This window comes from Polyodon spathula, chromosome 21 (assembly GCF_017654505.1).
Source record: "Polyodon spathula isolate WHYD16114869_AA chromosome 21, ASM1765450v1, whole genome shotgun sequence".
Lineage (NCBI taxonomy): Eukaryota > Metazoa > Chordata > Actinopteri > Acipenseriformes > Polyodontidae > Polyodon > Polyodon spathula.
This window is the reverse complement of record NC_054554.1, coordinates 15849248-15876491: the sequence shown is the minus strand read 5'-3', so window position 1 is coordinate 15876491 and position 27244 is coordinate 15849248. Positions and strand designations below refer to the sequence as shown.

At 39.1% G+C, this 27244-nt stretch overlaps 1 protein-coding gene across 3 annotated transcripts in view; it reads right to left on the bottom strand.

The window, feature by feature from the left end:
• Positions 1 to 8030: 8030 nt before the first annotated feature.
• The window catches only part of LOC121296084 (C-Maf-inducing protein), a 90144-nt gene continuing 70930 nt past the window's right edge, over positions 8031 to 27244 (bottom strand). Inside the window, exons 9-21 of one of the 3 annotated variants that reach the window (XM_041221266.1) lie at positions 25571 to 25675; positions 23768 to 24118; positions 22464 to 22529; positions 20586 to 20612; positions 20254 to 20302; positions 18708 to 18833; positions 17318 to 17434; positions 13183 to 13323; positions 12984 to 13031; positions 12397 to 12543; positions 8779 to 8884; positions 8384 to 8454; positions 8031 to 8202 (exon numbers count right to left, since the gene is read on the bottom strand). In XM_041221266.1, the coding sequence (XP_041077200.1) occupies positions 8149 to 8202; positions 8384 to 8454; positions 8779 to 8884; positions 12397 to 12543; positions 12984 to 13031; positions 13183 to 13323; positions 17318 to 17434; positions 18708 to 18833; positions 20254 to 20302; positions 20586 to 20612; positions 22464 to 22529; positions 23768 to 24118; positions 25571 to 25675 (1408 nt within the window). In that variant the 3' untranslated portion in view covers positions 8031 to 8148. The remainder of the gene's footprint in view (positions 8203 to 8383; positions 8455 to 8778; positions 8885 to 12396; positions 12544 to 12983; positions 13032 to 13182; positions 13324 to 17317; positions 17435 to 18707; positions 18834 to 20253; positions 20303 to 20585; positions 20613 to 22463; positions 22530 to 23767; positions 24119 to 25570; positions 25676 to 27244) is intronic. The other 2 variants (XM_041221268.1, XM_041221269.1) reach the window with 2 other exon arrangements.

Below are 27244 nucleotides of genomic sequence, written 5' to 3'. Positions count from 1 at the left end.
AACTTTCCAGTAATATAAATAGTAGTATAAATACAGGGGCCTTAAGCCCACCAGCTCAGTTTAGTTCCAGCTGCCTAAGTGGATACAGATCTGCATTTTTCTGAGATGGCATCAAGAGGCTGCAAGCATCCGGCAGACGCATTTTGCTATGTCTGCGGCCAATTTATCAAGACAAGAGTGAAAATGTACTCCGTGGAAGCATCTGCTAAGATGTGTGAGGCCTACAAGGCATATTTCGGCATGCCTGTCGGGGATCAAGACAAACCCTGGGCACCTCATTTCACCTGCGAGCACTGCAAAAAAACTCTGGAAGGTAAGATGGACAATTGTTGCTCGGAATTTTACGTTATAAAATTTGTTAAAATTTTTAAAATTGTAAAAGTTTTTAATTTTAAAATGTTTTACAATTTTCAATGTTATTGAAAAAATATATCATATATATGAAAAATGTTGCAAGAATCTCTTACACATTAGTCATGGGTGAAATAAATGTATTTTTGTAGGATGGTACAGAGGGGAAAAGAGAGCCATGAAGTTTGCTATCCCAAGAATTTGGCGGGAACCCACTGACCACTCAAGCAACTACTACTTCTGCATGGTGGACCCTTCCAAATGTCGGACTGGCAAGAATGCACCTGCTATCACGTATCCGGACCTTCCTTCATCCATCGCCCTGGTGCCACACTGCCATGAGCTCCCCGTACCCACTCCTCCGGAGAGAGAGCAGCCGTCTTTAGAAGAGAGCAGCAAGTCAGAGAGCGAAGAAGACGTTGTAGATCCAGATGACAATTTCAGAGGTGGAGCTGAGGAGAGAAACCCATACTACCCCAACCAAGAAGACCTCAACGACTTGATTAGAGATCTTGGTCTCACCAAGTCCAATGCCGAGCTTTTGACGTCTAGGCTTAAGCAATGGAACTTGTTGGATGAAAGTGTGCAAGTCGCAGATCAGAGGAAGCGTCACCAACCTTTTTCCAGTTTCTTCACCTGTCAAGATGGGCTCTGCTTCTGCCACAATGTGACCAGTCTGTTTGAGGCAATTCCGAGCTGTCATTGACAGCTCATCCAGGAGCCTCAAAGCCGTGCTGCTCCATAATGGTAACAAGTACCCATCTCTTCCCCTGGCTCACTCGGTGCACGGAGGATTACAACAGCATCAAGACCTTGCTGGACGCCTTGAAGTATGATGAGTATGGCTGGGAGGTCATAGGAGACTTAAAAATGGTGGCATTCCTGATGGGTCTCCAAGGCAGTTTTACCAAGTTTCCCTGCTATCTTTGCCTTTGGGACAGCAGGGACACCAAGGCGCACTACCACAGGCAGGACTGGTCACAGCGGACCGAGTTCTCTGTGGGGAGGAACAATGTCAAGTGGGAGCCACTGGTGGACCCCCGGAAGGTGCTGATGCCACCACTGCACATCAAATTGGGCCTTATGAAACAATTTGTCAGAGCTCTAGATAAGGAGTCGGCAGCCTGCAAGTACCTTCAAGACTTCTTCCCTAAGCTGTCTGCGGCAAAGGTCAAAGCCTGTGTCTTCGTCGGACCACAGATAAAGAAGATCCAGGAGTGCAATGAATTCCCCAAGAAGCTCACTAGTAAGGAGAAAGCGGCTTGGAACAGCTTTGTCGCAGTGGTTCGGGGCTTCCTGGGCAATCACAAGGCCGAAAACTATGTGGAGCTGGTTGAGACTCTGGTGAAGAACTACGGCACAATGGGCTGTAGGATGTCCCTCAAAGTCCATATCCTTGATGCTCATCTTGATAAATTCAAGGAAACATGGGAGCGTACTCGGAGGAGCAAGCCGAGCGCTTCCACCAGGATATAGGATGAAGTGTTTTTTAAATCCTCAAAAGTAAAGACTAAAGCTAAGGTTTACAATTTTAGAAAAGCTATGAAGGCATGAAACATAACTAGATTGGAGTAAATTAGAGAAAACACCCACAGAAGAAGGATGGTTGTTCTTCAAAAATGTAGTACTAGAGGCGCATGGTAGTAGTAAAAAAGAGAAAACACCCACAGAAGAAGGATAAAAATGTAGTACTAGAGGCGCAAAACAATTACATCCCTAAAGTAGACAAATCTAAATGTAAAACTAAATTGCCAAAATGGTTTAATAGATCAATTAAAAAAAATATTCAGCGAAAAAAGGCACTTTACAGAGCATTAAAAAAGGACCAAAAAGAAAGTACACAGAAAGAGTACACAGAACTGCAAATGCAAGTCAAAAAGGAAGTTAGAAAGGCCAAGAGAGAAATAGAAATGAACATTGCTAAGGGAGCTAAAACCAATTCCAAAATGTTTTTCCAATATTACAACAGCAAGCGAACATTCAAAGAGGAGATTAAATGTTTGAGAGACACAAATGGCAAAATCGTAGATGAAGAAAAAAAATAGCAAATATGTTAAATGATTACTTTTCACAAGTTTTTACAAAGGAAGATACGTCATTCCTATCCAGTTTTAAATAACTTTAGCATAACTGAGGCAGAAGTGTTAAAGGGACTAGGAGGGGCCGGATGAGATCCTCCCAGTAGTACTCAAAGAAACGAAAGAAGTAATTTACAAACCGCTAACCAAGATCATGCAGCAGTCTCTTGACACAGGGGTGGTACCGACTGGAAAATTGCAAACGTAATACAAAAAGGGAAACAAAACTGAACCAGGTAACTACAGACCAGTAAGCCTGACTTCTATTATATGCAAACTTATGGAAACTATAATAAGAGCCAAAATGGAAAATTACCTATATGGTAACAGGGTACTGGGAGACAGTCAACATGGTTTTAGGAAAGGGAGATCGTGCCTAACTAACTTGCTTGATTTTTTTGAGGATGCAACATCGATAATGGATAATTGCAAAGCATATGACATGGTTTATTTAGATTTCCAGAAAGCTTTTGACAAAGTCCCGCACAAAAGATTAATTCTCAAACTGAACGCAGTTGGGATTCAAGGAAACACATGTACATGGATTAGGGAGTGGTTAACATGTAGAAAACAGAAAGTACTGATTAGAGGAAAAACCTCAGAATGGAGTGTAACCAGCGGTGTACCACAGGGATCAGTATTAGGTCCTCTGCTATTCCTAATCTACATTAATGATTTAGATTCTGGTATAGTAAGCAAACTTGTTAAATTTGCAGACGACACAAAAGTAGGAGGAGTGGCAAACACTGTTGCAGCAGCAAAGGTCATTCAAAATGATCTAGACAAGATTCAGAACTGGGCAGATACATGGCAAATGACATTTAATAGAGAAAAGTGTAAGGTACTGCACGCAGGAAATAAAAATGTACATTATAAATATCATATGGGAGATATTGAAATTGGAGAAGGAATCTATGAAAAAGACCTAGGAGTTTTTGTTGACTCAGAAATGTCTTCATCTAGGCAATGTGGGGAAGCTATAAAAAAGGCTAACAAGATGCTCGGATACATTGTGAAAAGTGTTGAATTTAAATCAAGGGAAGTAATGTTAAAACTGTACAATGCACTTGTAAGACCTCATCTTGAATATTGTGTGCAGTTCTGGTCACCTCGCTATAAAAAAGATATTGCTGCTCTAGAAAGAGTGCAAAGAAGAGCGACCAGAATTATTCCGGGCTTAAAAGGCATGTCATATGCAGACAGGCTAAAAGAATTGAATCTGTTCAGTCTTGAACAAAGAAGACTACGTGGCGACCTAATTCAAGCATTCAAAATTCTAAAAGGTATTGACAGTGTCGACGCAAGGGACTTTTTCAGCCTGAAAAAAGAAACAAGGACCAGGGGTCACAAATGGAGTTTAGAAAAAGGGGCATTCAGAACAGAAAATAGGAGTCACTTTTTTACACAGAGAATTGTGAGGGTCTGGAATCAACTCCCCAGTAATGTTGTTGAAGCTGACACCCTGGGATCCTTCAAGAAGCTGCTTGATGAGATTTATCATCAATAAGCTACTAACAACCAAACGAGCAAGATGGGCCGAATGGCCTCCTCTCGTTTGTAAACTTTCTTATGTTCTTATATACTGGACTTTGAACGCCGCTACCAAGTACAGTATAATGAGAACATGATGGGAGACTAGGAATTTTTGTATTACTTTAGTATAAATACATGTTAATTTGGATTCATATGTTGTTTTTTTCTGACTTTATGTGAACGAAAAGACAGACATTTGCCAGTTTTCTCATTGGAAATAGGTAAATTTAAAAATATCACTGTCCTGGTCACAAAAGCAGTTTGTGGGGAATAATAGCCATTTTCTATACTTTTGAGGCATAAGCAATTAGGAAATAACACTTACTACCCAGGAACAAAAATTGTGTTACATAGTGTTATTACCTCCTATGTTTACTCTACAACAGGGGTTTCCCTCCGACCTGACCCCTGTCAGCACAGACACCACTGTGCATGTATACAGTGCCTCATAGCCGTCTCCCTTCCCCACATTACATTGCATGGGTTCAACTTTTAATGGAAAATTTGCAGCAATATGACCTGGACCTTGACATTTAAAACAAATTATACGTGGTTGTGTCAGTCCCGATTTTGGTCTAGCGCCTCCTTCTGACTGACGGCCAGAATGCTTTTTCATTATTACTGTTCAATCCCTTCGCAGCATGCCACTGCCCTTCTGTCCCCCTTTAACTTGAAACAGTCTTACCGGTATAGGCGGTGTCTCTCTTCTGGGAGCCCTGGTCCTCTCCGATTGGTTTCACAAGGTCTCCTGCTGCAAGATATCGCTCCACCAACGCAACAAGCTGGTTTGCATCTGTCGGATCTCCCTGTCCGACCCATCATCTGATGTTGGAGGGTAATCCACGAAGAAAGTGCTCCATGACCACTCGTTCCACAATAGCAGACGGGCTACACTCCTCGGGCTGTAGCCATTTCTTAGCAAGATGTATGAGACCGTGGTGCTCTGTTGTACTGGTAAGCCCACCCATGAAACCTCTGGGCTCGTACCGCTGAGGTCACTCCGAACCGGGCCAAGATCTCCGCTTTAATAAGGTGAAATCATCCACTTGTTCGGGTTCCATATCTTAGTATGCCTTCTGTGCATCTCCCACTAAGAACGGAGCTATAATCCCGGCCCACTGGTCCTGTGGCCACTTTTCCTGTTCTGCAATGCGTTCAAAAGTTTTGATAAACGCCTCCACGTCATCCTGTTCTGTCATTTTCTGGATGAACTTTAGCCCTGATAGGTGGGGAGTGAGGGGGTTCTCTGGTACTGAGATCTAGGATTTTTTAATCCAACTCATGTACCTCCTGTCGCAGTGCTTGGGAAGTGTTTCTTTGCTCCTCCAAAAATAAGCGGTTGGTCTCCTGCTGCACCCGGGTTGCTTCATGCTGAGCTCGGGTTGCCTCTTGCTGAGACAACACCGCTTGTAGGAGGCTTTGTACCACCGCTTCCATGTTGCTGTGTTTGCGCTTTCTTTTATCAGTGGAGAGGACTGTCTGTATTCTCCACCATATGTAACACACCGGGGTAAGTCTGCCACTTGCAGGACCGTTTCCACTGTCTTCTTTGGTGTAAGAAGATAGAATCACAGGACCACAGAAATGAAATAAAACAGCACGGTGTCTGTATTTATTTGTACCAAACAAAACAAACCTAAACAATATCTATCTCCGTTAGGAGATCTGACTTCACCCCCCCCCCCCACCTTGTATCTATCTTATACACTGGGGAGCTAAGCTACTTTCCAGTTTTAAACCAGCTCGACCCTGAATAAAGGAGATAATTTCCTTTTATTGTCAACCAGTCCAGCCTTTCCCTGCTCAATCCGGCACTTTCCAGTGCCCTGGTCCTGTATACCATAATATGCTAGGACCCACATATTTACCATTTGTGACCAGCCACGTCTATGGTCACTATATATATAAGAAATACAGAGCTGCACCGCTGAAACATATTCACTTACATTTTATTTTGCTCAAAATTATTTCACATCTTATTTTTTTTTTTTATTTAATTTTTTTTTACAACAGCTACAGAACAGTAAACCAATGCAAAAGCAACTGTGCTGAAGAGGAAAACAATGGTGTCAATTATTGATTTATTTATTCTTTTTTTTCAGTTTGATTTTCATTTTACACTACTCCACCATCATGCAGCTCAAGTCTTGATGCAGAGAAAACCTGGCACTCTAACCAAATTAAGACTTAACCAATGAAATTAATATATATATATATATATATATATATATATATATATATATATATATATATATATATATATATATATATATATATATAGTCGTGCGTGTGTGTGTGTGTGTGTGTGTGTGTGTGTGTGTATAGGGGGGTCGCGTAATCTACCTAGCAACAAAACATGAGATTTAACAGGAGATGGCCCTCCTTTTGGAAATAGTTTCCTAGACATCAATATTTGCACACTGCTTCCATTAACATTGCACCGTTTAAAGAGAAACAATATACTAAAAACAGAAACTTGCACACGCTAGAGGTTTGGCGATTATAGGGTTAAGAGTCACGCTTAACTGAATCCCCAGCATGTCACCACCTCATAAAACAGACCTCTACATGCAAACAGCATACAACTACCCATGGGTAGTGTACTGTCTGATGTGTGTACGTTGCTTTACAGTTCATACAGTAAATACCGCAAAAAAAAGTGTGTGGTAGGTGCAGTTTTCCATTTTTCAAAGATAATGTAGCACTGAAATAACCATGCTAAAATAGTAATAAAATTAAAAAATGAAAGCTTATCTGTCATCGCTGGCTGAAATGGAAAAAAGGTTTGAAATGTTTTTTTTTACCTTTTAGTAGCATTTCTATGAAATCCTGACAGAATGGGATAGTTGACACTTGTGGTTGGTGCTGCCAGGTTGCAACTAGGTTTACGCTTACCTGAAACATACTGCCCCCTCTCTCCATTCTTAAAAAAAAACAACAAAAAAAAAAAAACATGCTACTTTAAACATGCACATGCACCCCCCCCCCCCCCCCCCCCCCCCCCCAAAAAACAGTAGTGCACTTTAAAAATGGATCTGAACATTTTTTTTAAAGTGCATGTATGTGTAGAACTGAAAACATTACCACTAATAATAATAATAATAATAATAATAATAATAATAATAATAAACAAAGATTAAAAATGCAACAAAATCAAAATTGTTCTTTGAGAAATTATAAAAAGCACCCTTGTTTTTTTCCTTTTAAACAAACCCGAGGAAAATCTGTGGGAATACAAGGGTTTTTTTTGTTTGTTTTCTTTTTAAATTTCAAAAGAAAAATTTAAAGACCGTGTCCCATAACAAAAAAAAAAAACCAAAAAACAAACCAGGTCCAAAAAAAACAAAAGTTTATTGTTGTTATTGTATTGTTATTATTATTATATTATTATTATTATATATATTATTATATTATTATAAATAATAATACATCTTTTTTTTTTTTTTTTTTTTTTAAACCATAACCAAAAAAATACATGTAGCAGTTGTTGCGGGCTTAAGTTTCAATAGAGAAAACAAATGAGCCAGTTAGGATACCTGCAAACTAGTTTTTACAGTACTATATAGCCAACAAACAAACAAACAAACATTAAGAATTAAAGAATTAAACCATTTATAAATAAAATTCAGGTCCCAGACCTGACCATTGTGAACAATTCTCTTAAATATGTGAGTTATGTATAATGTTATGTACAAAAACAAACAAAGCAAAACAAACAAACAAAAAAAGCCTCTCTATGAAACGGAGGCTAGCATTCAGGGTCATTGAATGGTCTTTTTCTTTCCAATGGCATTCTCTACGGATTTGTCTTTGTTTCAATAAAGCAAAAGAAGAAAGCAGAGCCATTTGAAGAAAAAATAATAGTCTGTTTCAAGTCGGCAAAAATTTCATACATACAGCATCATTAAAACACAAAGGCGATTAAAATCCACAGTTCCATTGTTTTTACCTTTTTCGTCACATGGTCCGCTAACTGCTAAAAAGTCTTTCACTATTTCAAATCGCAATGCCTATGGATGCCGAGCTAGGCCGGCAGTCACAACATGGGTCATGGAATGAGGGGGATGCTGGACAGAGGGAGCTTCTTTCACAGTACCCAAACTTCCTGCTCTACAAAAAACAGATCTCACTAAAAAGTGGTTTTGTTTTAGAGATTTATTTTTCTTTCATCGTCTCTGCAGAAAGTTCACCAGGCTTCAGTATAACGAACATCCACTTCCTTGAGGTTAGGCAACTTGGCCTGCGAAAATAAAAGGCACAACTTCTATAAATCTACCCATATAGACATTAAAAGACAGCATGGTGCAGTGTGTAAAACAGCATTGTGGTTCTAGAACAGGAGTGACCCTCAGGGCCAGAATTGGACACCCCTATTCTAGAAAATAAGATTTTATTTTTTATTTTTATGAAAGGTTTCTTACCTTGAGATCTTCGTATGTGTCAGCAGACAATTTAGTACTATTCATGTTGAGGCTACACAAGCTTTTCATAGCTGGAAAATCAAGAATTCAATTAGCATACAACAAAACTGAAAATAATAGCAATTAAGTAACTAGTGATGCATCAGAATTAATAAGAACCTCTTGATAAGAGGATTATGCCTGATTTAGGTGCTGTACAGTGAGACTGGCTTGAAGGCTTCTACTGTGGACAAATTGCCCACATAATACATTTAAGAGCTTATTTACTTGAGATTTGCCCATTGGGGAAAATACAGGCCACAGTTTCCATCTCTTTGAAGTGATATTAAAAAAGCGGGACTCTCTCTATTTAATACATTTTAGATTTATTTTTATAAAAAAAAGTTTTTTCTTACAGCTTAGCGCAAGAAGTCCAGCATCAGTAACTGGGGTCTCACACAGGTTGAGAACTTGCAGAGTAGTAAGGTGCTCAGAGAGGAGCCGCAATCCAGCATCTCCAAACTAAACGACAATGGAGAAGTAATCAGAGATGTGGTTAAAACTGACGGTGTCTTCATGGGGGAGAAAAGGACAACAGAGCCCAATGGGAGGCAGTCACAGGGCTAGGACAGAATGCACTGCAACTCAGGAGACGAGGTCAATAAAAGTTTGAATTGTAGCAGGTGGTGAATGTACAGTCAAAAGTTTGAGTACACTTGCTGGAAACTAGGTTTTTTTTCATAATTGACAATGTTTTACGTCGTATATGTTTCTGTAAATACTTGAAAATGAAAACACGTGTTACAATATACAAAACAAAACATGAGGAGTATCTAAGCAATGTTCAAGAAAATTGAAAATTGTCTCTAAATCTTGGATTCCTCAAAATAGCCACCCTTTTTGCCTTCATAACGCCTCACAAACAAGTCATTTGGTTAACAAGTTTCAGCAGGAAATCACCCGACATGTCTTCCCAGCTCTTCTGCAGCAACTCCCAGAGATGTAGGGTACTTGTGGGTAGCTTTGCTTTGACTCTTCTGTTCAGTTCGTCCCACACAAGTTCTGTGGGATTGAGGTCTGGAGACTGGGCAGGCCAGGTCATTAGATTGAGTTGTACTTCACTTTCCTTCTTCGCCAGATAGTTCTTGTACAATTTTGAGGTGTGTTTCGGGTCATTATCTTGCTGAAGAATGAAGGACTGCCCAACTAGTCGTAATCCTGATGGAATGGCATGCCTCTGAAGTATGCTACGATAGCCATGCTGGTTGAGCTTGCCATGGACTTGGTAAAGATCACCAACTCTGTCACCAGCAAAGCAACCCCAGACCATGACACTGCCTCCTCCATGCTTGACAGTGCGAACCACACATGCAGAACTCATGAGCTCACCCTCTCTGCATCTTACAAATACTCGGCGGTTGGACCCAAATATTTAAAATTTTGACTCATCGGTCCATAAGACCGACTTCCACTCCTCAAACGTTCAGTTTCTGTGTTTTTTGGCCCAGGCAAGTCTCTTCCTCTTATTCTGCACTCTTAACAATGGTTTCTTTGCTGCAATTCTTCCAGTTAGGCCAGCTTCACACAATCTCTGAACAGTTGATGTTAAAACATCTGTACTTCTAGCAGCATTTAGCTGAGCTTGTATTTCAGGGGCAGTTAATCGCCGGTTTCGCAGACTTGTGACTCGAATTAACTTGTTCTCTGATTCTGAGGTCACGCTTGGCCTGCCTGACCTTGTTCCAGTGCCAGTTTCTTCAAATAGTTTGATGATCTTGGCCACAGCAGTTACAGACACTTGCAAAGTTCTTGAGATTTGTCTTAAAGATTGACCTTCATTTCTTAAAGTAATTAGTTTTTTTTCTTTGCTTAACTGAGCGTATTTTGCCATTTTCTGCTCCCTTACATTCAGGAATGACAAACTTGTGCCTATGCTACCTATATTTATAGTAATCATGGACCTTCACCTGTTAACAATAATTGGTGACAAAAGGTTAATTAGGTAACATGCTAGTACTCATAGAACATCTAACAAAGACACTCTCAAGAACTTTGCAAGTGTCTGTAACTGCTGTGGCCAAGATCATCAAACTATTTGAAGAAACTGGCACTGGAACAAGGTCAGGCAGGCCAAGCGTGACCTCAGAATCAGAGAACAAGTTAATTCGAGTCACAAGTCTGCGAAACCGGCGATTAACTGCCCCTGAAATACAAGCTCAGCTAAATGCTGCTAGAAGTACAGATGTTTTAACATCAACTGTTCAATTGTGTGAAGCTGGCCTAACTGGAAGAATTGCAGCAAAGAAACCATTGTTAAAAGTGCAGAATAAAAGGAAGAGACTTGCCTGGGCCAAAAAACACAGAAACTGAACGTTTGAGGAGTGGAAGTCGGTCTTATGGACCGATGAGTCAAAATTTTAAATATTTGGGTCCAACCGCCGAGTATTTGTAAGATGCAGAGAGGGTGAGCTCATGAGTTCTGCATGTGTGGTTCGCACTGTCAAGCATGGAGGAGGCAGTGTCATGGTCTGGGGTTGCTTTGCTGGTGACAGAGTTTTTTTTTAAAATTTTTGAACGCAATTCACTTATGGTTATCAGCTAATGAAATATTAAGTGTTTATAGACAAGTTTATACAGTCAAAAGCATAGATAATCATGAAAAACCTTGTTTCAAGCAGGTGTACTCAAACTTTTGACTGATACTGTATATATGAATGAGTCTTATCTGATAGGGAGAGCAATACAACTGGAAGGGTGGCGTGTAACAAAAGACTGGGTTTGAGAACGATTCTGTGGTACATTGAAGTGTACATGGTACACAGAGGCAGATGAAACAACAATGGAGTAATCCTGACATACCGAGAAGATCGTACAAAGCTGCATAACAGAGGATCTTTAAACGAGTAAGAGATTTCAAATGTAATTATACCCTTTTGTTATGCCCTTTTTTGTGACGATTGCAAGGTGCTTTTAGCAGAGTTCAGGAGCAGTTCTTCAGTTCTCTTCATGTATGTCGGCTAGATCAGCCACAGTGTTGTCGTAGAAGTAAAAGCCAGTCCTGTCTATAGATCTGACACTGGAGCAAGCTGTGCAGTAGTGGGGTCTTACTAATATAAGAACACTTTGGCTGATCTAGCTTATGTTACATATGTTTACGGCAGGCAACTAGAACTGAAGAGCACACCTTAAAACAGACTTTCTAAACAGTAAAAACACAGCGTTTGAATTGTTGCATTAAAACACGCAGCTTGAAAACTTGATGCTGCTTATTCTTTAAGGAGTGTTGGGATCAGAGGCTATTTAAGGTGTTTGTTTCTTAAATCTTACATATAGTGTGCACGTTTTGCTTCCTACTTTTAAAGAGCACGTCATTTAAAATGACATTTTCTTAGTGTGTTACTGTACCTTTAGCTTTTTCTGATTTGCAATCATTCTGTGTTAAGCTGTTTTGACTAGTCATTCAGGGCCTATCTATATGTAAATGTAGACTAGATCTGCCAAAAAGTGTCTTTATAGTGCTTTCCAGTGTTTAGCAATGGACACTGGAAACAATAGGATAAGTGAACTAAAGTGCTTGAGCACTAGATGGTGCTAGCTGTTGCTTCTGCAAAGATACTAAAGAGAACTAAAGAGTGATCCTGAACTCGAGTGAAATTTAAAAACAGTAATTGCAATAAAAACCTCTCACAATTACTGCAAACAAGGTGACAGTAATAAAAAATAAACACTAAGAAAACTACATTTAAAGCCACTTAATCATTAAGTGACAATACTAAAAGCAGCATACAATTTTTTGACTAGAACTCTTAATCAGCATCTCTGTGTTTGAGTTGAAATGTTCATTACAGAATTGAAAAAGTTTATTTTGGTATATTCTTCCATTGAGTGTTTCTATGGCTAGCTGAAGTTTAAGGCTACAACTCATTATTGATTACAATGATGGGCAGCGATGTAGGAAAAATGAGATGCAGTTGGCTTGGAAGATAGGAAGACAGCAGGGTAGGGGAATCAGGAGAGCAGAGGGGGGTCCTGACCTGGGTTGACCACAGGTTGAGCTGTTTGAGTGAGGGCAGCTTGATAAGCTGCTCCGCACAGGCACTGGTGACATTGGTGAAGGCCAGGCTGAGGTTCTCCAGGTTACCGAAGGAGCCGGAGCTCAGCAGGCGAGCCAGGTCCGCGTCCTGGAGACACAGGGAAAATACATAGAATTGCTTAGCACTCATTTGAAGTCCTCTGTAATATGCACACCCAATGCGATTGCCTTGTCACTAAGAGAAAGGGTCTCTTATTGATCTAAACACCCCTCAACATTCATTGTTTATTTAGTGTTTATCCCTCCCATTTACGATTCATTGTCCTGCTTATTAATATAACTAAATACACTATAAATACATTGAAAGAAAATATCTGTTAAGGTGAAAATATTTCCCAAACCACCTTTAGGAGATATGGTACTTTGAGTACACTGTCAGACACTATAACACAACATTTCTTAATAGATGATAGTCAGCACTGTGGGATAACGGTTGAGAAAGCCTCATCAACAGATAAGAAAAACGTGTGCCAGCTATTGTTAGCTACCCTAAATTGTTACCTAAAGTTAAAAGGGTGAAATACTTACAGTTGACTTGGTTGGCAGAGTAAGCCTTGTGGGACCACCCTTCCTTTGCTGTGGGGAAACAAAAAGGAAACATTTAAAAATGGAGGAAATGACAGGTAACGTAACGTCTTAAAATCGGTTCGTTCTCCCCTTATGTTTCTTTTATTTTATCTTAACGTTAGTCTTAAAGATACAGAGTGGAGGCTGAGTTTTTCTTTACCAGCTCCTTGAGTTCTCTCTGGCGGTCGCACAGCTGCTCGTACATCCTCTTCCCCACCTCCGTGCTCTCCAGCGTTGAGATGATCTGCAGCTGTGTGTCATTGTTCTCAATAATGTTGTATTCCAGCATCAAGCACAGGATCTGGAAAACACAAAAAGGAACGTGTCATTGTGGGGCTGCGTCGGTAGGTTGATTGACCACAGGGGTGGAAATAAGACTCCAATTGCAGAGCAGTTTCACCCATTCCAGGTTTTAATATGAGCTCAATTAGCCACAGTGTATAGTAACAAGCTCAGGTGTGTTTTATTAAACTTGTATTAAGTCAAACCAGGAATTAATCAAACTGCTATGCAGTCTTGTGTCCATCCGTGGACCATGTTACAATACAGTCACATCCATAACTTCAGTATAGCTCGCCGGGATAAGCTGAAACAGATCGTAATGTATCAGTGGATCCCGGAAGATTATGACTGGGGATAAACTGCGGGATGGATCTGATCAACCGACGCCACACAGGAATAACCCACAGCATACGGGAATCTCTCTGGCTTGCAATCCCTATCCGTAGTTACCCTGGGAAAACTAAGGGAAACAATTCAAGGGAATTCGCTAGTGCTGTAAAATGCTCTAAAAATCCAGCTGTAGCTCATCAGGGTATTGGTCGATCAAGTCAACCCCTTTTCTTTTTCCATGAGGTTCAGTTCCACTGATGGTCCATAGGTGAAGGCTAAATATGAGTTATTCGACACATCTGTAGTTACATTGCCTCCTTTCATCTGCTCTTTACTGCATGCTTCCCTTCATTATAACAAAGTCTTTCTAGTACAGCTTTCAACTAGCTTAAAGGCTTAACTAACACATAGCACAACTACAAAGAGCAATATTTTAAGATTGCCTTTGTTATTTTATCATAAGAACATAAGAACATAAGAAAGTTTACAAACGAGAGGAGGCCATTCGGCCCATCTTGCTCGTTTGGTTGTTAGTAGCTTATTGATCCCAAAATCTCATCAAGCAGCTTCTTGAAGGATCCCAGGGTGTCAGCTTCAACAACATTACTGGGGAGTTGATTCCAGACCCTCACAATTCTCTGTGTAAAAAAGTGTCTCCTATTTTCTGTTCTGAATGCCCCTTTTTCTAAACTCCATTTGTGACCCCTGGTCCTTGTTTCTTTTTTCAGGCTGAAAAAGTCCCTTGGGTCGACACTGTCAATACCTTTTAGAATTTTGAATGCTTGAATTAGGTCGCCACGTAGTCTTCTTTGTTCAAGACTGAACAGATTCAATTCTTTTAGCCTGTCTGCATATGACATGCCTTTTAAGCCCGAAATAATTCTGGTCGCTCTTCTTTGCACTCTTTCTAGAGCAGCAATATCTTTTTTATAGCGAGGTGACCAGAACTGCACACAATATTCAAGATGAGGTCTTACAAGTGCATTGTACAGTTTTAACATTACTTCCCTTGATTTAAATTCAACACTTTTCACAATGTATCCGAGCATCTTGTTAGCCTTTTTTATAGCTTCCCCACATTGCCTAGATGAAGACATTTCTGAGTCAACAAAAACTCCTAGGCCTTTTTCATAGATTCCTTCTCCAATTTCAGTATCTCCCATATGATATTTATAATGTACATTTTTATTTCCTGCGTGCAGTACCTTACACTTTTCTCTATTAAATGTCATTTGCCATGTGTCTGCCCAGTTCTGAATCTTGTCTAGATCATTTTGAATGACCTTTGCTGCTGCAACAGTGTTTGCCACTCCTCCTACTTTTGTGTCGTCTGCAAATTTAACAAGTTTGCTTACTATACCAGAATCTAAATCATTAATGTAGATTAGGAATAGCAGAGGACCTAATACTGATCCCTGTGGTACACCGCTGGTTACCACACTCCATTCTGAGGTTTTTCCTCTAATCAGTACTTTCTGTTTTCTACATGTTAACCACTCCCTAATCCATGTACATGTGTTTCCTTGAATCCCAACTGCGTTCAGTTTGAGAATTAATCTTTTGTGCGGGACTTTGTCAAAAGCTTTCTGGAAATCTAAATAAACCATGTCATATGCTTTGCAATTATCCATTATCGATGTTGCATCCTCAAAAAAATCAAGCAAGTTAGTTAGGCACGATCTCCCTTTCCTAAAACCATGTTGACTGTCTCCCAGTACCCTGTTACCATATAGGTAATTTTCCATTTTGGATCTTATTATAGTTTCCATAAGTTTGCATATAATAGAAGTCAGGCTTACTGGTCTGTAGTTACCTGGTTCAGTTTTGTTTCCCTTTTTGTGGATCGGTATTACGTTTGCAATTTTCCAGTCTGTCGGTACCACCCCTGTGTCAAGAGACTGCTGCATGATCTTGGTTAGCGGTTTGTAAATTACTTCTTTCATTTCTTTGAGTACTACTGGGAGGATCTCATCCGGCCCAGGGGATTTGTTTATTTTAAGAGCTCCTAGTCCCTTTAACACTTCTGCCTCAGTTATGCTAAAGTTATTTAAAACTGGATAGGAACTGGATGACATGTGGGGCATGTTGTCAGTATCTTCCTTTGTAAAAACTTGTGAAAAGTAATCATTTAATATATTTGCTATTTTTTTTTTCTTCCTCTACGATTTTGCCATTTGTATCTCTTAAACATTTAATCTCCTCTTTGAATGTTCTCTTGCTGTTGTAATATTGGAAAAACATTTTGGAATTGGTTTTAGCTCCCTTAGCAATGTTCATTTCTATTTCTCTCTTGGCCTTTCTAACTTCCTTTTTGACTTGCGTTTGCAGTTCCGTGTACTCTTTCTGCGTACTTTCTTTTTGGTCCTTTTTTAATGCTCTGTAAAGTGCCTTTTTTCGCTGAATATTTTTTTTAATTGATCTATTAAACCATTTTGGCAATTTAGTTTTACATTTAGATTTGTCTACTTTAGGGATGTAATTGTTTTGCGCCTCTAGTACTACATTTTTGAAGAACAACCATCCTTCTTCTGTGGGTGTTTTCTCTATTTTACTCCAATCTACTTCTGTTAGTCTCTGTTTCATGCCTTCATAGTTTGCTTTTCTAAAATTGTAAACCTTAACTTTAGTCTTTACTTTTGGGGATTTAAAAAACACTTCAAATGAGACCATGTTATGGTCTGAGTTTGCCAGTGGTTCTCTGACCTCTGTTTTAGTTATTCTATCTTCGTTATTTGAAAAGACTAAATCAAGGCATGCCTCCCCTCTAGTGGGTGCCTTCACAAATTGTGTTAGGAAGCAGTCATTTGTCATTTCCACCATTTCTATTTCATCCTTCGCGCTACCCACCGGGTTTTCCCATTTTATTTGGGGGAAGTTGAAATCCCCCATTAGTATGGCTTCTCCTTTGCTACACACATTTCTAATGTCATTGTATAACAGATTATTGTGCTCACCGTCTGAATCTGGCGGTCTATAGCATGCTCCTATTATTATGCCTTTTGAATTTTTGTCTGTTATTCTGACCCATATTGATTCGGTTTTATTTTCTTTGTCCAGGTTTAACACCTGGGCTTCAAGACTGTTTCTTATGTATAGCGCTACCCCTCCTCCTCTTCTGTCCTGCCTGTCTTTCCTATACAGTGTATACCCACAAATATTATATTCGTCCCCATCACTCTCAGATAACCACGTTTCTGTAACACCTATCACATCATAGTTACCTGTTAGTGCAGTAGCTTCAAGTTCTAGAATTTTGTTTCTGATACTTCTAGCATTTAGATAAATACATTTAATGGTTGTCTTACCTGAGTTGTTATTCTTGTTTTCATGCGGTCTCCCTTCTGTTTTTTTGTTGATTTCTCCCCCCTTCCTTTCTAGTTTAAATGCTTCCGAACCTGCTCGAGGATCTTTTCTCTTACTCAATCCAAGAGTAATCCACAATTTTGAGTCCTATGTTTTGGCATATATTCTTACTTAGCAAATGGCCTGGTGTTTGCCTAACTTACCATACGGTTAGTTGATTAGAAAGGTAAGTGCTATCGTACAAAAATGGTCAACTACCAATGTTATGTCCTATATCATGGCTTCTTGTGAATGGAAATTGATAAGCAGTGCCGGTTCTCCGATTTCACTTACACACTATGGGGGTTTCCAAGCTGCACTGCTCGCTGTAATATACATACCTCCACCATGGTCTGGCTGCCCCTCAATGCCAGGAGCATGCAGGGTCCCAGCTTGTTCTCAGCCAACGAAAGCAGGAACTTCTTTGTCTTGTAGCAGGAACCCATCAAAATGTGAACCTGGAATTGAGTGGGAAAGAATTATTTGTGACACTGCCCAACATCTACATCGTTTTAAGCATGTTTCAATTCAGACTTACTGCAAAGTCCTTCAGAATAAAAAATGAGCAGTTATTTTGCTTTGAACCCTGACGAGTTTTGAATTAATTAATGCGTGAAGCGGCCTGTGAATGCACGGCACTCTCTGAAGCTTGATAACATCAGTGCAATTAAGGACAGCATGTGAGGCTGTGTTTTCTGAAAGCTCTCTGATGGAGGAGCAGTAGCGGGGCTGCTAAGGGTCAACACTGTGTTTTATTCTGTTTTTGCCATATGTTTCAGTCATCAAGTTGTCTTCCAACACAGAACTAAGGGGATTAATACCATGCATACAAAATCATGATAAAATTAGGTCAATTAAAGTGTCCACTGACCATGACTCTAGGGCAGGTGAAGTCGATTCAATTCAATTATTAACATGGACATGGTTTGAATAAACACTGAAGTGCTAAAGTTCAGTGTAGTTAGAGCATCAAAATGCAACAGAGGTAAAGGTGTTTTTTGTATTCACTGTTTTAACCAAGTGAAAAGCACGCTCTTTCAAATTAGCCCTGGGACAAACATTCCAAACAACCAAAAATGTATTTGTTGTATATTACCTTGAAATGTATTTGTGGCAAAAATGACCATGTTGAAATCTGTTCATATAACATCATTTGTAAACCAATGCAAGAAGGGTTTCTATCCTTTTTATAGGTAATTTGAATGGGCACCAGGTTTTGTTTTACTCACAAGGCTTTTTATATGATTCAAATGCAATTTTTGAAAGCACACTGAAACATGAAAAAAACACAGGTCCCAGCACTATTTCAAACAAATTCCACATAACTTAAAATAGAAGACTTAGTATAAATAAATCAAGAACTCAAATCCTGCCCCATTAACTAGCTCTTCCAAAAACTACAGAAAAATAATTAAAAAAAAAAAAAAAAAAAAAAAATCCTGAACATTACTATTTTCTCCAAAATGTAACACAAATTCAGATCAAAATATGACACATGAGGTGCTGGCATGAAAAACCAAAAGGCATTTCCTATTAAGATGGATCATTCCAATTATCAACGGTAACTGAATAGTTGACACACAAAACGGATACACATGCAAACTCACAAATATAGCATGCTGTCTATACACCAATGGCTGGGTAGGAATCTAATGTGGTGCATGACTGGTGTCCGTTGATGATGGGATGTTAGTGGAGGAGGTGATGCTAGGCAGAAGACTAGAGACTCACATTATTGCAGACACGTACCATACTGGCAAAGAGCTCCCCATCATCATCACACGCCACTCCCCCGGGGCTGTAGAGCTGGAACCAGCCGTCTTTGCCAGCACGGACACTCAGCAAACATGAGTGGACCTGAACAGGAACATGAACAAGCTCTGGGTCAGCCAAGCTATAAACAAACTCAAAACAGCTTCAAACTCAGGACTTGATTTCATCTGATCAACATACATTGATGGAATGCGCCACAGCTGGATAGAGAATTGTGCAGCACTGGGGAATCATTTGGGTAGCAGCAACCACTTAGGTTGGGATTTTCTCTAACAAGAAGTGTTGGATTACCTGGTGCTGTAAAATACTCTAAAACAATTTAGCCGTGGCTTATCCCAGCAGGCAAAGGATGATCAAATCAAAACAGAAAGTAAGGTGTTTGTTTCAGAGTCTTCTACTGAAACATGCATTTAAAAATAGGACATAGATATACATAAAGTTATTTCTTTGTGTGTTCATTTTTGAGTACAGCACTTTAGAGTACCAAAATGATCTTGGTTGGCAGTATACAGTAGGAAGAACCATTGCTGCTTGCATGCGATAATATTCAACATGTTGTTTCTGACCAGATCATACAACGCCTGAATGGATTGGACTTACAGCTTATCAAAAGACCTGCCATTTAACTAGTTTCCGTGGCGTATACTGCACATATACTGTATTTTATGTGCTTAATTTAATAAACCTTAGATTTTCAGATTAGTATTTTTAGTTATCCTAGACCAGTAAGGTGAATTTAATAATAAATAATTGAAAACCCCTACCCTGAACGCTTGTTAAAGCACTGTACCCTGATTAATGTGAGCAAGCACTGGCACTGCTGCTGAAATGCACAGCTCTCACCATCCTGGATACATATATCTTGAGCGGTGTTAGGCCCTCGAGTACAACAAATAGCACTGCAACCTCATTATAATTAGACTATCAGGTTACTGACACATTGTTAGTCTACTAACTACTAGCGTTTCCTGGTCTGCTCCAAATTTGTCAGAAGGCTGAAGACGACTGAGCACGGATGCATGAGTACTGGTTCTGACGGCACCCACCACCTTTCCAGCTGGAATGAGGGTACATTGAAAATGCATTTTAGCTGCGTAGTAGCTTCAAATTACATTTTTTTTCCCTTTGTTTCCTTAATGTTTTTCCTTAACAAGGCTCTTATTGTACTTACTGAAATACTGTTTTGTATTATTATTATTTTATCAGTCTGTCTTAATGTGCTTTCATCAGAGCTCAGCTGCTCTCCAGTTTTAGGAACCTATTTAGGGCATACGACCATATTTGAGAACTAAAATATTTAGGTCAGTGTGTAAATATTTTTAGATAGGACTTAGTTTATGAAAAAGGGGTTTGTTTTAATGCATACTGTGCGTCACATATGTGAAGTCATCGCTGTATTTCTACCACAAACCTCTGAGGAAATGCTTCCGGCTTTAACAAGTAAACCACTTCTAGCTAATGCCTTGACCGATGATGTCGTTCTATTTAAAAGGTCACTGCTCACCTCCTGTCTGGGATCCTCAGCAAACCTCTGAATGACATATTTTAATTCCCTGGAAATAAGAAAAACATATTTAAAAAACAAACGAACAAAAAAAAACACATCAATTTATGTTTACATAAATATTGTAAGTCATTTTCATAATTTATAAAACATGGTTATTTTTAAAAACATTATTTAATCTTTATTTTTTTTAAATCCTGTTTGTTTTAATAATTTATGAAGGATAATTAGGGTTAAAATATGAAGGAAGACAGAGGGAGAGGGATAAAGGGTACATGAAAAGGATAGTCATTCCCTGATTGTAGAAAAAAAAAAAAACTTTAAGTACTTACTTTGTGAATTTTTCATGTGCAAGAGCCCTTTAAATAAAAAAAAAAGAAATTTAAGAATCACACAATGATCATATTAAATAATGCAAAGATAGATGAAGTGTTAGCTATTACAATTCAATTAAAACACATTACAATTGCTACCACATTACACAAACACGTCCTAATGTTTAATAGGCCAACTGGTTCAAAAAGATCCAAAAGTGATCTATGTCATATAAATTAGCCTTTAGGAGTCCAACAGCAGCATACAAATTAGTTTAAAATCTACAAATAACTTTTTAATAACGGCTGAATTTCTTTCTGGTTTGAGAATTACAGTAAGGCCCATTTTCACATTTTAAAACCAGAAAATGTTTTAGCTAAATGTGCCTGGCATAGAAAACATTTATTACCAGTAAATAATGTAACACGTTAACAATTATGCAGCAATTACAAAGCACTACATTGCAAAACGGCATTTAGGCTGACAGTGTTTTAGTGGCTCAGGTGTGTTCAAGCAGCCTCAGTAATTATGAGTAAGGTCATAAATAATTAGTGTAATGCTTAAGAGACGCAATTAAGGGAGTTTGTTTTGTTAAAACATTTCTGCGAATGTCATTGTAGCACAGGCCTCTGGAGTCTTATTTGTCAAACAGGACGTCACTCTGTGTTTTCTGGGTCTCCTGGCCTGCACTGCTTAACAAGAACAAAACATATACAACAAACAACAGGAAGTGACAGGTTGTAAACAGTGTAATTAGAGGTGGTAATGGTCACCCCGGGGAGTTACATTTTCCAGACTCTGAAAGTTATCACCTGTGAGGTGTCAGGCTGGGCCATAAACAAACACTCAGTTTGTGTTCTCTCTTTCTGCATGATATTAGTTTGTTAAATATTACTCATCAGTACCAGAAGGAATAGCCAGGACCAGGTGACCCCCACTGCCATGCATTCAAACAAAGAGAACAAAGAGCAATTTCAGCAAAGTGCTCCCCCATGGTTGCAATACCTTAGTGTACAACCACACTGGTGCTTCATAATTCCACTGGCCTAGTTCCCATGGTTACCCAGCCTCTGTTTCACCTTTCATAAAAGTCTAATATATATATATATATATATATATATATATATATATATATATATATATATATATATATATATATATTGCACACACACAAATTAACTTTTCTATTGCCACATTCTCATGTGCATCAAATGCTTTTTAGGCCCACCTGTGCATTCTTTTCACATTTTAGGGTCAACTTTCCTACTTTGCATCCAACATGAGCGTCATTTTTAAGCAATGTCCGTCTTCAAATAAGCAGACTTGCATAAGTGGGCTTGCATACTATAAATTACAATACACGTGTGCCAACATACAAGTTCATTTTTGCAAATATACCCTATAGTATACCCATTAAATGTGAAACAACTTAGTAAAGTTTTCATTTTGGACAATCACTTTCCATCATATAAACCCTTGTCCTTTACCATATGGTATTTCAATAAAATAAATCTCTTCTTCACAAGACTAGATTCACAGCGTTTCCCTGTTTGAATGGCACACACTTTGCACCAGCACCTGATAAAAACCAATGCACTCGGGCCAACTTAAGTGTTAACTTAACTTGAAATCAAACACACAGGCCTGTAAGATCACTTGTGGACCATACCATATCAAACAAGGTACACTGTAGGTGGTGGCTGGGCAGCTGCTGAACCAGTTCTCCAAATAGCGTTTGCCAGTGAAGTTCAATATCACTACCAATGTCTTGCCAGGAAATGCATATTTATAAGCAGGCAGGGTTCCAGGCTAAATACCACAACTACTTGTAAAAGTTAAATCACATCCAATTCTGCCTTTTATCACGTGGAACACTGTATAAACACTTGACTTACTCTTTAGGGAAGGGAATAGGCTGCAGCAGGCTGGCTAAAGCTGGTCTCCAGTCATCATAGTCTGACCTGTATAGAGAAGTAAGGTCAGCAACAGGAACACACACCAAAAAAACTATATAAACACAATTTGCATCTTATTTAACATCCTGTAATAAAAAAATAAAATAAAAAAAAACACCGAACTACAACAAAATGATATTGCAAAAGTCTACCGGAAGCCATAAGAGTAGTACAGTATTTCATGTTAGATTTCCAAATGTTAACATCTTAAAATTTTTGGTATATGGAAAACTATAAAGCAGTATGTAATTCAATGTGTGAAGCGTAACATTATTCAGCAGGTTTCGTTCAACGTTATGAAGCAAAATTAGTTAATTCTCTAGGGAGATGCAAAACTTTAGCTGAAGAATATTACACAGCATGCTGTACAGTACAGCCGCTGAACCGTCATGGGGATTAGCTTGTATGGTTCTGAAGCCAATGATATACTTTTAATCAACATTTAGTTAAATAAGAAGCATTTTAACAGTATAGCCAATCTCATTGTGAGGTCATTTCCATCTGTTACAAAGACATAAATCTCAGGGTCTACTATGTTTTTTAGAATAAAATGAAGCACTCCAATTATAAGTGTGTAGTAAACTACATATGTGCATTTATCAGTTAAAAACAAAAATCAGAAACCATAGCTATGTATCATGAACCTCCAGAAAAGTTCTTTCACCTTTAATAGAACTGCCCTAGGTTACAGCACCTCCTTTAAACTACTTTAGTGTTTATTTATTTATTTATTTATGCATGCAATCATTGTTTAAAAATATGTTATTGTTTAAAACGGCATTCACAAAAATAAATGCATCAGGGATGGAAATAAGACTCCTATTGCATAGTAGTTTCATCCATTCTAGGTTTTAATACGAACTTGATTAGCCACAGTTACAGGCAACAAGCTCAGGTGTGTCGTTGCAAATTCATTGTGAAACCAGAAGTGTATCAAACTGCTATGCAATGGGAAATTTCCATCCCTGTGGATGCAGGAAAAAAAATCACCTTTAAAATGAGCAAAACTGCCTACATAACATTCAATACACAAGGAAAAAAACCCAGACAATTCATTTTTGCAAATACACCCTATGGTAGTTCTATTAAAAAGTGAAACAACTCAGTAAACATTTCATTTTTGGTGATCATTTGAAGGCCACTCTTATAGACCCTTGTCCTTTGGTCCACTTGTGCTGGAATGACCCTGGTAACAGAAGTATCCAGGTACTCCTGACCAATGGAAAAGCTGGCTGGGAACTCACAGCATCTTGAGGATCTCGACGTAGCAGACGAGCACGCGGTCAGCCTGGGGGCTCAGCTCGATGCTCATGGTGCTGCAGGCCGGGCTCACCAAAAGGCAGTCAATCAGGCTGGGCTCACTCTCGCTGCCTCCCACCGGCCCCTTCAGCTTCTGATTGGCCACGTTGTTGCGCTCCAGGTCCACGTGGATCTCGCTGCAGTTGACGATCTTGATGCGGGTCTCCACGGGTGAGGTGACCTCCTGGGACACCAGGTCAGTGCTGGTCCTCATGAGGCGCAGTGGCAGTGGTTTGCGCTCGCACTGCTGTTGGCACCCGTTCCGAATCTCTTTAAGACTGGGAGAGTTATCGCGGCTGGGGGTAGGGGGGGCAAAGAACGGGGATGAGGATACACTATACAAATACTGACTGGAGCTTGAGGCTTGAAAAACTGCTGCCTCTAGGGTTGAAAAAGTACCAGGCGCAGGGGAATAAAGGGTTAATTGCTCATAAAGTTACTTCTTAAAAAAAAAAATTTTAACGCAAGAGGAACAGTTTTTCACTATGAAGTCAATACAGTGCTCCCTCGATATATCACTGTTTTATAATTTGCTAATTTACTAGGCTATGTTGACAGTAAATTATCCTAGATCTTTCTTTATAGGGCCTCTTCAATAATTAAGTGTTTTCAACATTTCATGTTTTTGGTATGTGTAAGTCAGATTGAGAAACAAAGAGGCAGCACTGTTTCTGTTTTAATAAACTAAGATCTCTTAAACTTGAATTCAAAATTATTAATCCAACGAAATATGCAAAGCTGTGGCTGATTGACCATTTTGTTAGTTGTGGGTGGAGCCACTTTTGACTTCAACTATAGACTATAGTTTGCTGGGCAACAGCACTTGCTATTTTTTGTCATGTGACCCTGCATTAGCCAATTGGGATGTAAATTTGTATCTAAGAGTTTAATAATACAGAGTATAATGTAAAACAAGATTGATTCTATAAACAACTGGAATGAAAATAATAATAAAAACAGGATTAAGAAAATCTCACTGTATTTTCCAGTTTAAATAATGGGAGCTATAGGGCTTTAAATTGGAGTTGCAAAATGGTATTTTATTGTAAATTATTGAAATGACTTTGTGCCATGAGTTTGAAGAATTAGGCCCCTAGTAAATATGCATCGATCACATAGCAGTATGACTAACTCAAACATGTGTCTGTAGGGTTACTAAAAGTAGTTGTCCTTGCAGCTTTAGGGAAAAACAATTTATTTAACATGAAACTCCTGCCCATATAAACAATGCACTTAACTGTAGGTAGCTCTGAAACCCAAGTCTACTTTTAGCTTCAAGCCATGGTAGAATTAGCCAAAAGAATAGTTACTTTCATTCAGTATTAGGAGGACATACATGCAAGAGACACAGAATATTGGTGCCAAAGGAAGTATTTACAGAAAACATTACAACCATCTGGATGAAAAAGGAAAGAGGGAGCACAACATACTGAAACTTGGTTGTTTTTTTCGATCTGAAATTAAACATAGATATTTCTCTGTTATTTCAACAATTGATGCTCATCACTTTCCCCCAGCCCTTTTGTGGAGTCTAAAGCAGGTTCTTCTCCCACACAATCCTTTAAAACACATACAAGCGCTTGGACTGCATATTCAACATCTCTCTAACGGTGCTTATGAGTTCTAAAGATTGCACAGACAGCACTGCAGGAACCACCCACTGCTTCCTGGAAATGTTCTCTACAACAGCACAGTATTTGCAATTTGCATTGTTGTTTTAAGGAACCTTGAGGTACTGTCACACTGACCTGTTGATAAATTCTTCATAGCAGGAATAAATGGCAGCTAAGCAGACAGCCACAAGGTTTGGCAGGACCCTGGGATGAGGACATTGTCCAGTTGGCCCGTGCATGCTGGAAAACAGCCACATATAATATTAATGCAGATAAACACACTTGTCTGTTGTTTAGAGGTTACTGGTGGAGGTTTAAGGAATATTCTCTAAATTAAAATGAAATCAGTAAAAAACAACCACTAGGGGTATGCATTGGTAATTTCTTCCTTCGAAAGAGTTTTATTTGCAATGGAAAACCTTCACTGGGGAAGAATGACAGTGCATAGGCGTCAGAGCACAATCCTTCCCGTATAGGCTTCAGTGCACAGTGTAGTAAATAAGTTTCCCTGCCTTACTTCCCAACAATTAGCCATGGCAAGGCTTAAGAACATAAGAAAGTTTACAAACGAGAGGAGGCCATTCAGCCCATCTTGCTCATTTGGTTGTTAGTAGCTTGTTGATCCCAGAATCTCATCAAGCAGCTTCTTGAAGGATCATAGGATGTCAGCTTCAACAACATTACTGGGGAGTTGATTCTAGACCCTCACGATTCTCTGTGTAAAAAAGTGCCTTCTATTTTCTGTTCTGAATGCCCCTTTAACTAATCTCCATTTGTGACGCCTGGTCCTTGTTTCTTTTTTCAGGTCGAAAAAGTCCCTTGGGTCGTGTCACAAAGATGGCCGGAGTGGGTGGCGTCAGACCAGAAGCAGGAAAATAAACAAAGAGAGAGGTGGAGTTTGGGGGAGCTGAGCAAATGTTTTTCGCTCAGCATTTAATAAATAAACAGAGCAGACAGAAAATAAAGAGGTTGTACAAACAAAAACACAGGACACAGCACAATCGCCAAAATAAACAGAATAACAAAACAGACGATACAGACAAACACGGTGAGCAGATATTTATCTACCATTATTTTATTCTTATGATTATTTTTACCTCCGTCTCCTATCCCATTCTCCACTCACCGAACACCCAACCGCGAGTGGGTGAAAACATGCTACTTTTATGCAGCTGTACCAAGACTCGATTGCTAATCAATCATTCAGTGCAATTCCCTGTGGTCACATATTATTACTTTTTACTTGCACGTGAAGTGCTGTGCAATCCTCGTGCCTAAATACAAATATACATTTTAAACACTCGTGTTACACAGACCCGTTTATATCCTGTGTACCAATGACTATACACCAACATTTAACACACCACACACAACATATAACAGATAATATACACAGGGGAGGACACTTTGTCACAGGTCGACATTGTCAATACTTTTTAGAATTTTGAATGCTTGAATTAGGTCGCCACATAGTCTTCTTTGTTCAAGACTGAACAGATTCAATTCTTTTAGCCTGTCTGCATATGACATACCTTAAACCAGGAATAATTCTGGTCGCTCTTCTTTGCACTCTTTCTAGAGCAGCAATATCCTTTTTGTAGCGAGGTGACCAGAACTGAACACAATATTCAAGATGAGGTCTTACTAATGCAGTGTAGAGTTTTAACATTACGTCCCTTGATTAAATTCAACACTTTTCACAATGTATCCGAGCATCTTGTTGGTCTTTTTTATAGCTTCCCCACATTGTCTAGATGAAGACATTTCTAAGTCAACAAAAACTCCTAGGACTTTCACAGATTCCATCTC